Source organism: Maniola hyperantus, chromosome 19 (genome assembly GCF_902806685.2).
Source record: "Maniola hyperantus chromosome 19, iAphHyp1.2, whole genome shotgun sequence".
In the NCBI taxonomy this organism is placed as follows: Eukaryota; Metazoa; Arthropoda; class Insecta; order Lepidoptera; family Nymphalidae; genus Maniola; species Maniola hyperantus.
Window position 1 is genome coordinate 7,103,060 of NC_048554.1, and position 13,968 is coordinate 7,117,027.

Genomic DNA, 13,968 nt, shown 5'->3' on the forward strand with positions numbered 1-13,968 from the left:
ATCAAAACAAAAGATGTGTTGTTTATTATAAAGTTCTTTATTATTAATTGAATTGAACATTAATAAAATTAATCTATTCTTAATTATTAAGGGAGCGCCAACAGGCAACAAACTACAACAATCGTATGTTGCAATACCTGAGATACGGCGGTGCATATTGCAATAGGTTTTAGGCGACGCGTGTGATCTGGATAAAACATTTTCTTATATATTACTTCGTACGGACAGGGTTATTGAACAAACAAAATGGCACCGACTCATTGGTGCTTATGCACCAATGCAACCTCAGTGACGTTCTTTTCTCTTGATTTCAAACGGGTCGTTCATTAAAATCTAAAAGGTGGCGCTGATTTATTTGGTTTCTAAATGAAAAGAGCCTCAATAGCTCAACGGGTAAAGGAGTGGACTGAAAACCGAAAGGTCGACGGTTCGAACCCCGCCCGTTGCACTATTGTTGTACCTACTCCTAGCACAAGCTTGGCGCTTAGTTGGAGAGGAAAAACAAAAAAAAACCGTGAAACATTTTGTTCGTTTGACCTATTATTATCTTGTCATTTATATCGATGGTATAAAACCTTTTTTTTTAGAACAATTCAAGAAAAGGCTCAGAGAAAAAACGTACTTCATAGTATGAAAAGATGTGGCAGTTTTTTAATCCTATTTTTAAATCCTTTACAAGTGGTCTTCGAACCGGACCGGTAAGGTAAGGTACCTAATGTTCCCGACTCTCCCACCGACGATGGTGGATGGACGAAATCTTTGAGCCCGTTTAACTTTGAAACGCATTTAAGGTTTAATAAAATCTGAAAACACAGAATTACTTTCTAGATCATGTGTACTAATTGGCTGATATTAATCTTCGTTTGTATGGGGCGCCCTCTAAGGAATTCTAACAGTCTACGACAATTTCTTCTTTAACCACGTTAGCGTCTCCCGCCGGTGCCAGAGTATTGTCTATGATGGGCGCTGGACTTTTGTAGTACTTGTTACTCGCGTGGTGCTCCTTCAAATACTCTCCGCCCATTTCGTAATATTCTTCTTTGGAAATGCACCAGTTCTCGAATTCGTTACTGCCAGCGAAATCTCTGGCCCCATACCACGCGTCGAGGCTGGGGTTCTTGGCCATTACCACTTTGTGTGTTGATTGGAACGGTCGCATTTCGAGCAGCTCCTTTTCTAATCTTTCTTTGAGACCTGGAAACGATTTGTTCATGTCAGTCCCAACTTTACGAAGCTTTTCATCAATGCATTGCGATAATTGGCTGTATTTATACATATTGCTGATTTTATAATAATAAATTTAGAGTTAGAGGCAAGAGAATCTTAAGAAGTATTTGTTCAAATTGGGTATCACTGTACTGTATACTGATTGTCAATTTGTTGATTTAACAACTTAATTGATGATGATTGGTGATAATTAATTACGTAAACTTAAAACAATCTACGAGGGCTTCAAACGCTGAGAAGAAGCCCACAAACAAACTTACATGTTACGTAACAGAGAGACCCCTATACTAACTTATTTATGGGGATGGAGTGTAGTCGTTTCATAGCTCAAATGTAGGTAACATTTGACGCCTGCAAGTGTAGGTGAAACCTCGACGCGACGTTTTGATACAAGTTTAATAACTATCGTGAACTGTGACTGCGGTAATTGGTACTGTAGGTAAACTTAGTGCAACCTACCTGGAAATTGCGAACATCCACCAGTAAGGAACACGTTATTGGCGAGCAATAATTGGTCTTCGGGAGTGAAATGTTTCAACACATATTCCATAGTTTCTGCTAAACCAGCCTCTAAGTTACCCATCATCGAGGGTTGGAATATTAATTCTGGAGCTCTGAAATGATGAAGCGTTCAATTCTTTGAGTTCCCACGGTATTTTTAAAAACATAAACCCTCGCGGTAGCGGGTATTATATTATGTGTCAATGAAGGCGCGGCAAACCTGTAAGGCTCAATAGCGAGATGCAACTGGTGCTGGTGGTGGCTGGGCGGCGCGGGTTCGTGCTCACGCAGCGCTTCCTCCAGCTCCACCAGCCGCTCGCCGTCCGCCTCCGAGTCCGAGTCCGCCTCGCGGCTGATGCTGGTACCACCGAATTAAATTAAAAAAAAAATAGTTAAATATAACAAAAAATATGAAAGAATCATTAAAACATCTCACTCAACGAATGAAAAAGTTTAAAGTTGCGCTGGCAAGAATATTTTCGTTTCACGCGGCGCTCCAGCGTGTGACGTCACGACCGACGCGGCTGGTGGTATGGATAAATTAAAAATTACACAACACACAAACACACGGGGGCTGTGCGGGTGTGCGGGGCGTTCCCTCCCCGATTACCATTTTAACCTGTCGCGTACTATACGTGCAACTTAAGAACTATTGAGTAATTTGTGGTGCGACGATCTCGGATAGGTATAATGACGTCACACTCCCGTAATCGTTGTAATGAAAATTGAAATACTGAATTATATCTTGGTGTTGCCCTTATATCCTTTTTTTGCCTTCAAGTTGTGTTAACAATGACGATGATAACAACAGGAAGATGTCCACCTTTTATACACATCCCAGTCGGAGTCCCGGTAGCCGAAGTCGTCGCCGGCAGCGGCGAGGCGCGAGATGGCACGCATGCGCTCGGCCGCGGCGGCCGTGCGGCGCTTCACCATGGCCGCGCGCCGCGCGCGTCGCGCCTCGCGCCGTACCGACACCTCGCGATACTGTACACCGAGCAATACAAAAACCTTTATTTATAAATAACAGTTTGAGTAACGGGCCAAGAGCGAGATAGACTCGCCCACCGAGAATTTAGTAGCCTTGGAAGAAATTAATTGTTATTTCGTCAAATTAAGCTATTATTTGGGCTGCAAACCTAAGTTTGTAAAAGGTGTATGTTCGTGTATTTGTATTTGCTTTAGTTTGCCTAACATATGACCAAATTTAGCAAACCGCAGAAATCTAAAATTAGAGGATATATAAACCTTAGCGCGCGTGTCGTCGAGCCACGTCTGGAAAGCCTCTGGGTCGGCGGGCGGCTGCATGCGGCCGGTGGGGCGCGGCTCTGCCGGCTCCTCCGCGTTGGCCGCAGTCGCGATGCGTTGCTTGTTCTTCTCTATACGCATGTTGAGATTCGCTATTTGCCTCTGAAATTACAATAAATTAACGATCTTCAACATTGTATAATGTTAAGCGATTTCAAGTCGTTGCGTCGAAATATGCTTTTTTGCACACCATGGATGGTATCGTAGGATCGTTTACAAGCTCTCTTAGGGTGCTGATTACAAAAACGACATCAATTTTCAAATTTAAGATGTTGTTAAACGATGAAAGTAAGATGTTACATGATGAAAGAAATATGTTAGATGATGAAAGTAAGAAAGATGTTAGAACTTAGAACTAAATGAATACCATCCATAAATACCTGTAAATCACCATAGTTCTTTATCTCGAAACTTTTGATTGCTTCATCGAATTCTTCTGTATCGCCCTCCTCTATTAAATCCTGCAAATAAAATCAACATGACGATAATATAATTATTCTTTATTTATTCATCCATACTAATATTATAAATGCGAAAGTATGTCTGTCTGTCTGTCTGTCTGCTAGCCTTTTTCAGCCAATCCGTTCAACCGATTTTGACAAAATTTGGTACAGAAATAGCTTGCATCCCGGAAAATCATAGAGTTCCCGCGGGATTTTGAAAAATGTAAATTCACGCGGACGAAGTCGCGGGCATCAGCTAGTGTTCCAATAATTTTAAACTACAATATATACCTACAATGAAAAAGCTCTGTAAAGGAAAGATTTCTTCCAGCAGTCCTAAAAGTGGGAAAATTAAATTATTTATGATAATGCTGAGTAGGTTTATTTTTGCGCTTGGCTGCTTGGTTCAAATTCGAAACTTTGTTAGGTAATAAAAAAAAATAGGTGTCTTTGCTTGCTTTGCTAATGTTTACTTGTATTACTCTTTCATGAATGTTTTAAAATGTGAAATAGACTCACGATTTGTTGTAACTTTAAGATAACATACCTGCAGTGCTAGTAGTTGATTCAATTGTTCTTCGTCCTCAGCGAGTCTTTCTTCTCGCTTCCTGGCATTTATTTCTAGAAGACGTCGCGCCATTTCCTTCTTACGTTCTTTTTGTTGCTCAGCTATATTGAGATAAATAGTTATGTTTCAAAAATCTAAATTAATTCATTTATTCAATTTGTTTACACTTATCCTAATATCCTAATAATATTATAAATGTTACGTGTGGAAGTTTGTTACTCAATCAGACAAAAACGGCTGAACGGATTTGGATGAAATTTAGAATGGAGATAGATTATACCCTGGATTAACACAGGCTACTTTTTCTCCCGGAAAATCAAAGTGAATGATTTTTTCAGAATCTGCATGTGTGTGGAAAAAAGACGCGTTCACTCAAGTGGTGAGGGTGAAATTTTTTACGGTGGCGTGCGGTGCGGTAGCAGAAAAGGAGGGTGCACTGAGGTCAAACAACTCCTCAGAACACTCCCCATTACGAAGGCGATACAACACGCTAAGGGAGCTTACGCTGTCGAAAGACTTACCTGTCAAACCGGAAGAGCTAGTAGGTTGCACAAAAGGCAGCTGAAGTCTTTTAACATTAGCCTCATAGTAGTCAGGGTTGGCCCACCTCCTGATCTCCTGCTGATAGTCCAAGGCTATAGTGCTATGTTCATGCAGGATCTCCTCTATCCTAGACATGGTGATCGCGTTCACGTGCACAGGGTACTTTAGTTGCAGGAGCTTATGCATGTAGCAGACTATTTCACTGCCACCTATAAAATACCATTCAAAATCAAATAATTTATTCAAATTGGGTATCATTGTATACTTTTTGATAGTTAAGTTGTGGAATCTTCTTCTATGTCTAAATAATATATAAAAGAAAAAGGTGACAACTGTTAGTTTTTAGGGTTTCATATCTCGAAAGGAAAAAAGGAACCCTTATCTTATCACTTTGTTGTCTGTCAAGACCCTTGTTCTCAGGAATGTTAACAAGTTGAAATTAATATGAAAAAGTATTATTATAATTTCAACTTGTTATACAATCCCTAGGAGCTGTGAAAAACTTACCTAAATTGATTCTCCTGGCATGCTCGGCAACAACTTTGCCTTTTACAACAGGGATGATGTGGATACTGTGGTAGCCGCAGTTTACAATCAGCGCAGTGTCCCCAATGTCATTCCTATACAAACTGAACAATGAGTCTACTCCATAACTCACTGCTGGCACGCCATAGCCCTCGAAAAGCAGTTCTGACATTACTGAAACGTAAATTTTCCTAAGTTAAAAAAATAAAATAAATAATATACTAATCCATCTGAGTTCTGTCTGTTATCTTTAAGATGGTTAATTTACAAACTAACAGACTATTCTGGACAAAGGTAAACTTAGGAAGGTGGTGGGACTCATATCAGGGTAAAGCCCACTAAACAAAACTTTTCGTTATAGGTGTCACTGAGTCCTCTGTGCATTTGGCTGAAATTTAGAACAGAGCTTATACCCTAAATTAACACAGGATACTTTTTACCCCCGAGAAATAGTTTCTGTGGGATTTTAAAAACCTATATCTACATGCCACATGCATGGGTATAGTATCATTCCTCATACGCATGGCTAAGGTTTGGAATACTCTTCCACAATATGTGTTTCCTACCAATTACAACCTGGGTATCTTTGAAACAAGAGTGAATAGGCATCTTCTAGGTAAACGCGTCCCATCTCAGGCCGCATCATCACTTTCCATCACATGTGATTGTGGTCAAGCGTTTGCCTATAATGAATAAATAAAAATTTAGTAAATAAAAAATACTGTATGGAATTAACAGGTCTATGTGAATAATGATTTTACATACATTGCCTGCTATAATTCGGTGTGACAAAAGCTTCCGTCATAACAATGGGATGTGGTACACTGCCTTCATTATCTATACCCAAATGTGAGAAAACGTAGTCGCAAACCAGCTCCTGCACTTCAAAGTGTGTCACTACGTTCTTGTCAAACTGAGTTTTCAATTGAAATCTGGAATTTCAGAAATGTTTAAACAATTTATTGTTGTTCAGTATTCAAAATATAATGTAAGCAGTACCACAATATTGCCCACCCGCTTCTACATTCCTGTGAATTGCCACTACATCAAGTGGTCATTGCACATTAACAATTTTATTATTTACATATTTTTATAAGACAGCTTATTTTATTGCATAAGCTCACCTATTGTGAAGTGAATAATAAATAAGAATATTTTAGTTCTTTATTGTGGCTAATTCCATTGTAAACAATCTCTAAACTAAACTAAAACGGCACGTCTAAATCCATTGCTATCCCTTTCATATTGTTGTTTGCGGAAAATGATAGCACTACATTTAGACCTGTTAATTTAGTTTAGTTTAGAGATTGTGTACAAGAGAATTGGCTCCATTGTTTTAATTTTATCTTTCTCTTTTAGAATGGTGTACAATAAAGTTTTTTTTTCTTTTATTATCAACATAAAGAATGTTTAACAAGTCCACTTTAGACACAGCAAAAAAAAACCACGGTTTAGATGAAGTGTGTTCTTCTATCTACTTATCAATACATAGTGCTTCTTTAAACAATTTACATTTCATTCATGAAAAAAGTATATAAATAATACAAAATACTAATTTATAGTAATTTAATTAATAAATAAAATAAAAAAATAAAATAGCAGAAATAATAATATACTTAGGCCCTTATCAACTATAATATAAACACAAACATGCTTGCAAATGGCTTATCTATGTATTATATAAAAAGTGCTGACTCACTGACTCATCCACACCAAGCCCAAATTATTGAACTCAGAAAGTTAAAATTTTGCACAGAGAATCCTTTTATAATGTAGACAAGATTTTTTGTATTTTTACCAAGCGAAGCTGTGGGCGGTCACTTGTGCACAATATATGATGTGTACAATCCATGTATTATGTAGCATGTGTAAGTAATCCATACTATCCATACTCTATACTAATATCTTCTAAATATATAAAAGGAAAAGGTGACTGACTGACTGATCATTGATATGCACAGCTCAAACTACTGGACAGATCGGGCTGAAATTTGGCATGCAGATAGGCTATTATGACGTAGACATCCGCTAAGAAAGGATTTTTCAAAATTGAACCCCTAAAGTGATGAAATAGGGGTTTGAAATTTGTGTAGCCCACGCGGACGAAGCCGCGAGCATAAGCTAGTTATAAAGTGTGTCGGTCTTTCTGTCTGTCTGTCTGCTAGCTTTTCACTTTTCCATCTGTTCAGCCGAGTTTGACGAAATTCAATACAGAGATAGCTTGCATCCCAGGCAACGACATACCCCGAAAATCCTCCTCCTGCCAAACGATATCAAATCCAACCCATGTTCTTTTCAGTTGTTTGTTTTTTTACCTGACCGCTTCGATATTAATTATATCGTTTCCTATTTGTATAGGCGGGGTGACAGGGGGCTCCGCATCCTTTTTACACCGATCTTTGCGAGGCCGGGCGATTAAATTTTTAAATGTCAAATACGGTTCATCATGTATTGACCAGCCTACTCTGCATTGATAAGATCCTGGAACAGACATTGCAGAGAATAAATAATTATTATAACTTAGTTTAATTAAATTTTACATTCACAAAATACAAACCATTGTCGATCACTAACGGGATATGGCCAAATTTTAAGGTTGGTGCGTATTCGTGTATTATGTCTGGTACAGTTTTGTAATCTTTTAATACTAATACATCTTCCATTTTATTATTATGATTTATGAGCTATTTTATCATAACGAATGAAAAATTTGGTAAAAATAAAAAGTAGAATTTTTAGATGTTTGTTTACCTTTATATTTGTTTTATTTTTTAACTGGTTTTACGGCACGGCTCTGGGCTCTAGCCACAGAGTACATGCACTTTCTTGAGCCTAAGAGCCTAGAACACATTTTAATGTTTTTTTTGTAATAGAACCAAGAATCACAAATTCACGCTTTTTTTCCTTTTGAGGTATGGAACTCTAAAAATTGTGTTTTTTATACAAAGAATAAAAAAGTTTTAACAGCTCCTAATAGATACCCGATTATTAGTTTTTCGTGCAGCAGAGATAACCATTACGAAGCCGAAAGTTTCTTAAAGATCCGTGGCCCTACCGCGGTTGTTTGACAGATACAATGTCACGATCGCAATCATCTCTGATTGGTTAATGCTCGCTCACTATTGGCCACAATGCATTGTTGCAAAAAGAATCGCACAAATTCAGCCAATCAGAACAATTGAGATTGTAATAATGATTGATGCAGGTTTTAGACAATCGCCCTACTGATGTTCGTCACTTTTGGCCGCGTACCTACGTCCTACTGTACCTTAAACAAGTGGCCACGGTGATAAGGACAAAAAATGATCATTAGTCATGTTCTAATAAGAGCTTGAATGCATTTAGCTAGCTTGCTCTAACAGTAAGAGTCACATTAGGATTACTTCTACAGATATTTATCCGAGCTTCAAAGTATCCTCTATTACTTATATCCAGGCTCAAAAGGCACATAAAAAAATAAAACTTCTATTAATCTATGGCCACTCCTTGGAGTAAATGTATAAGATGTATTCTGTGTCTGTGGCTCATTAATTAATCTCTGTGGTTCACTCATGAACAAAGGGCTAGTTCCCAGAGCCATAAAGTCAGTTAAATAAATATAAGAATCAGTTTAGAATGGTGATACAGGCCATTATCTTTTATTTCTGGTCGGTGGGCCCAAAGAGTATAAATAATCACTACGTTTTACATTACAGGGCAGAAAGTACATCAGCCTTTAGAGACATTCTGGCTTTGTAGAGCGTTGTCTCTGTCACTCATATGACTTTTGTGGGTCTCAACGACAGACACCACTAAAAATCTGCTATCCCTTCTAAAGATCGATGTACATTACTTTCTGCCGCGTACTGTATAAATATAGTCGGTTTTAGTATTTGTTGTTTAAATACAGTATAATATGGTACATAATGTACCGAAGTTTCATATTTTTGACTAGTTTCATCATCATGATCAACCCATCGCCGGCTCACTACAGAACTCAGGTCTCCTCTCAGAGTGAGCAGGGTTTTGGCCATAGTCTACCATGCTGGCATAGTGCGGATTGGCAGACTTCACACACCTTTGAGAACATTATGGAGAACTCTCAGGCATGCAGGTTTCCTCGCGATGTTTTCCTTCACCGTTAAAGCAAGTGATATTTTAATTACATAAAAACGCACATAACTCCGAAAAGTAAGAGGTGCGTGCCCGGGATCGAACCCCCGACCTCCGATTGGAAGGCGGACGTCCTAACCACTAGGCTACCACAGCTAGTGACTTGACTAGTTTAGTTCTTGAGAAAGACCATGTCACAAAATGGGTCTAAACTTTGACAGCCCCCACCATTTCTTAGTTTTTAAGGTTTTTCTGGCTCCTTTTTTGTATATGGGAACCAAATAGGTTTCAAATTTCGTTTACTAATTTAGTGCATTCTATATTTTACATCACATTGACTTCAAAGTTAACACGCTAAGTTGAAGGTATGAAAGAATATGCTAATTATTATCTATGAAGTACGACAAATCACAATGGCCAAATGGTTTTTTCCCGTTTAATATTTATGATGACCATCATCTAAAACAATAGACAAAAGTACTTGTAGCTTGCAAGGATCTCCAGAAACACAGTCTTTTGCTGTTTATGTCCAGTAGCTTTATAACCTATGTTTTTGGCCTACCTACATAACAAGACCTTTTTTGTTACATTAGGTTTGTCAGTGGTGCTGCCGAATTTGCCATAGACTTGAAGGTATGCCTTTTATCCTCCTTATAATTTTAAAGCTGTTAAACTGTTTCAGGGTGTTTCTTCATGAGGTGATATTTCAAACTACTTTGCTGAATAAACGCTTCTTGGCAAATGTGACAAATGTGGCGTCGTATGTTATTATGTATCAACATATGTGTTGTCAAACCATTCTTCCATTTAAACGACTTATCGCAAAGCTCACACTTATATGCTTTTTCATCTTTATGCTTGATGAGATGGTGATTGTATTTACCGCGCGATTTAAACTTCAAATTGCAAGGTTCACAACGATATTCAGCTTCACCCATGTGGTAGAATTTTTGGTGTTGCAGCACTTGGAATGGAAAAGCGAATTTTTTACCACAAGCGCCGCAAGATGGCGCTGGTAAGCCGTGCTCTTCCATGTGAAATGCTCGCATATATCCAGGCACTTTGACGTTGCAAAGATGGCAGCTTCTCAATTTAGGACGTAGTCGAAGGTGCACATGTTTGTAGTGCTGGGCAAAATTGTTGCGTTTTTTATAGACATTCTGACAAATGTTGCAGGTGTACAATGGTGTGCCATCCTTGTCTAAAGTCAGTGTGAAGTTAGACACGGTATCCTTCCCACTCTTCTTATCAAGTATTCTTTTTTTGGCTATTTGTGGTAAACTTTTTTTTTCAATTGTTTTAAGTGGCACATCGTCCAAGCTGACACTTTCCGTTAGTTCGTCTTTGGCTTGAATATCTTCAAAATCTGACAATAATTCTTCTTTAGGCTCTAAGTTAATATAAACATTGCTGTCCTCTGTATCCGAGTATTCTTCTCTAATACTGGGTAATAACTCAACCTTGTCTTCATTAGTGTGCATCAGCTTCAGCTGGAACTCCTCTTGGCAATGCAGCACCTGGTGTTTGAAAGCCCTCGCGTCCCGCAATCTGGCAACGCACACATCACATATGCCGTTGTCACTCTCTCTCCCCTCTAATGATAAATTGATTCCAAAACATTCCTCTAACATTTCTGCATACACTTCGCTTTCACAGTCGTTCCCGAGTCGTACGTAAAGCGACTGTAAGTCTTTATCCGGCGGCTGCGAGAGGCAGCAGCGGCATAAAGCACTAGAACTCATAAGTATAACTTGGTATTTACACAATTTTTATAGCAAAAGGAATTTCAGGCAGGGAAAATGATCACAGATACATCCTACTCTATGACAGATATAATAGATCACAGCCATAGAGTAAAGTAATACACTGGAAATAGAGAGCCTTCTCATAAGATTTTAATGTCACCCAAATTCCTAATGCAAACCTAGCACCATCTATTAGTTGGTCAACTACAACTGTGTAACTGTATACATACCTATAGGTATCTACATACATATATACCTACTATACCTATATATAAATAGGTGGTACCTACTACGTGCATATAGGTAAACCAAAACCACAATAGACCTTTGACTTTACAGTGTTTTATTGAGTTTCAAAACAAGTATTAATTTAACAATAATACTTAATTTATTAGTGAATTGAAAACAACAAAACACTGAAAAGTCAAAGATCCATGTGATTTTGGTTTATCTATTTAATGCACGCAGTGTAACAGGACCACCTTTTTATTGGCACCTTAATTATTATAGGTTCATTGGAATAACAACACTGATTGTGATTTACTTTTTATTTTTATTATGTCTCACAGATCACTAAATGTTAATTTCACGAGAAGACGAAGAAGAAACCACTCGACTCGACGTACTAGTAACGGAATTTACCTTTCGCCAAAACAGAAAAAACAAAACACCATGCCGATTCAAAACACAAATGGCAGCCATTTGCAATCTCTGACCATAGAGTAAAGTAAATCAAGCAATAATTTAGTTCATGTGACCAACTAATAGACGGCGCTAATAAAAACTACAACAGGTGATAATAAGCAACTTTCCGGCCCCTGATCACAGCACAGACCAATAACATATAGGATCACAGATCTAGATCGCAGATCACTTTGACCGTATCAAAGAGAATATAATCCACAGAGTACATTGAATATGATATAATCACTAGTACGTTTACAGACCAATAACATACTTCGTTATACAGTACCTAATCAGTATACCAACAATGTACTCTGTGTTGACCACAGCCACCAAAGAGTATATAATCACTACGTAGCCACAGCTTTTGACCCTGTGTCGTAGACTGAATAAAAAAGCTAGACTAAAGTACTGTGTACCGCAACTGAGATGGCGATAGCCCGACGTAACGATGAATAACACGACAATTACCATTATTTCAAGGGCGGATCCAAGGGGGGGGTCACTGGGGTCATGACCCCCCCCCCTGGGCTGCGTCCAGGACCTAGGTGGACCACTAATTAAAATTGTTAAACATAATGTTTTTTATATTTTTATATACCTAGATTTTATGTAAGTTCCTTCAATACTTAATCAATTTAATATAATATTTTGTATGATGGCAAAAACATTATGTTCTTGCGAACAAACGCATCCAAAATTTGAATTTTACCGCGTCACCGCTACCTTTCATCGAGATGTCACATTTCGTGTGTCGTTCTTCAATGATTGAAGAACATCACACGGCACTTGCCCAGGGCCCACGATCGATTGGGGCCCAGTAGTCCCTGCCAGATCACCAAACTATAACAGACCAACCGATATTTTAATACCCAAAAACATATTTATTTCGATAAAATCAACGGTCAAAAAAGCCATCTCAAACAAAGGACCGTAGAGATTGCTAAATAGTCTTATATCCGATCTTTATTGCCTTTACGCAAATGATAGAATATTTCATTCTTTTTCACACTTTTTAAAAAATTCCCGACAGTAAAAACCTCTAAAAGTAAAAAATAATATGTATTATATACCTATAATGTATTGGTCGGATTGGTCCTTTACGTTTATTATTTATAGTAAAGTTTTTATTATCCAAGCGCTCGTTGCATCTGGGGACCCCTAAAGATAATAGAACTATTCTTTATACAACAGATGACTTTATAGTTTTTAGTACAAAATTTTTGGCATTTATCTATATCGTAATACAATATTTCTGACATTTATCTTTTCTTTTTTGTAAATAATGTCATAAATTTTGCGCTCGCTTCGCTCGCACGTACGGTTCACTACGATTAAAAATCCCTTCCGAGATGCAAGCTATCACTGAGTAGTACCTACCTACCTACATTTGGCCGTGAAAAAGAACCTAACAAGATGATAGACAGACAGAAAATTTCGCGCTCGCTTCGCTCGCGCTTTTGCTCTGTATTAGTTGTTGCCCGCCCGCAACCTTGTCCGCATTGATTTAGGTTTTCAAAAAACCGTAGGAACTCTTTGATTTTCCGCATAAAAAGTGTATGCAGGTTTCCGGGACGAAAGTTTCCTTTGTGTAGTACCTGGTCAAAAAGATTGACCGTCAAATGGTAACAGATAAGTAGATAGACACGCTTTCTCATTTATAATATTAGTAGCTACCTTATGATTTTTTCGTAAATATATGAAAAATTTCGCGCTCGCTTCGCTCGCGCTTTTACTTTATATTGGTTAATGCCCGCAACTTCGTCCACATAGATTTAGTTTTTTAAAATTTCCGTGAGAACCCTTTAATTTTCCGGGATAAAAAGCCGTTTCCGAGTGTAAACTATCTCTGAATAGTACCAAATTTTGATTTAGAATATGGACTTTGAAAAGGTAACAGATAGATAGAAACATTCGCATTTATAATACGTCTTGAACGTGACTTATCTGCTTTCTTTGCCTATTCCAAGAAAATAGTACTACTACTCTGTCAAGATCATAGGGGCCCCGTTATTCTAATGTGCCCAGGGCCTCCAATAGGTTAAAGACGGCCCTGCGTGCGGGTGTGCGGGGCGTCCCCCCCCCAACCCCCGCTCGTCATACCCCGATTACCAACTCGACCTGTCGCAAGAGGTCGAGATGTTGTGACTTGACCACGACTATGTGACCCCCCTGGCACCAAAGCTGGATCCGCCCTTGCATTATTTAGTTGTCAATATGTGTATTAACCGATCAACAACATTTGTATTAAACGTTTTTTATGTGAAAACAAGTAAATAACTAAGGAGAAATACAATGATGCTACGAATTCTCAAAGTTTGTTTTGCAACTT

General features: G+C 38.2%; 2 protein-coding genes across 2 annotated transcripts; both read right to left on the reverse strand.

The window, feature by feature from the left end:
- Positions 1-26: 26 nt before the first annotated feature.
- Arp5 (Actin-related protein 5) lies at positions 27-7,904 on the reverse strand. Its single transcript, XM_034978466.2, has 12 exons — positions 7,673-7,904; positions 7,431-7,596; positions 5,881-6,047; positions 5,098-5,289; positions 4,569-4,799; positions 4,027-4,148; positions 3,417-3,497; positions 2,977-3,138; positions 2,552-2,715; positions 1,949-2,086; positions 1,687-1,841; positions 27-1,194 (listed from the first exon to the last, which is right to left on the reverse strand). Exons 1-12 carry the CDS (start codon positions 7,776-7,778, stop codon positions 890-892), a joined length of 1,989 nt encoding a protein of 662 aa, XP_034834357.1. The 5' UTR covers positions 7,779-7,904; the 3' UTR covers positions 27-889.
- A 1,724-nt stretch (positions 7,905-9,628) lies between these two features.
- On the reverse strand, positions 9,629-11,040 carry LOC138403622 (fez family zinc finger protein 2-like). The gene has a single exon (XM_069504822.1). The coding sequence runs from the start codon at positions 10,947-10,949 to the stop codon at positions 9,876-9,878; it is 1,074 nt and encodes a 357-aa protein (XP_069360923.1). The 5' UTR covers positions 10,950-11,040; the 3' UTR covers positions 9,629-9,875.
- Between the last annotated feature and the right edge of the window lie 2,928 nt (positions 11,041-13,968).

Bases quoted from the DNA above. Each gene is read 5' to 3' on its own strand.
- Arp5 (XM_034978466.2), bottom strand. From the start codon at position 7,778: ATGGAAGATGTATTAGTATTAAAAGATTACAAAACTGTACCAGACATA. The intron at 6,048-7,430 runs GTAAAAAAACAA...CTGAAATTCCAG, and splicing joins ATTAATATCGAAGCGGTCAG to ATTTCAATTGAAAACTCAGT. The intron at 2,087-2,551 runs GTGGACATCTTC...CGGTGGTACCAG, and splicing joins GACTGGGATGTGTATAAAAG to CATCAGCCGCGAGGCGGACT.
- LOC138403622 (XM_069504822.1), bottom strand. From the start codon at position 10,949: ATGAGTTCTAGTGCTTTATGCCGCTGCTGCCTCTCGCAGCCGCCGGAT.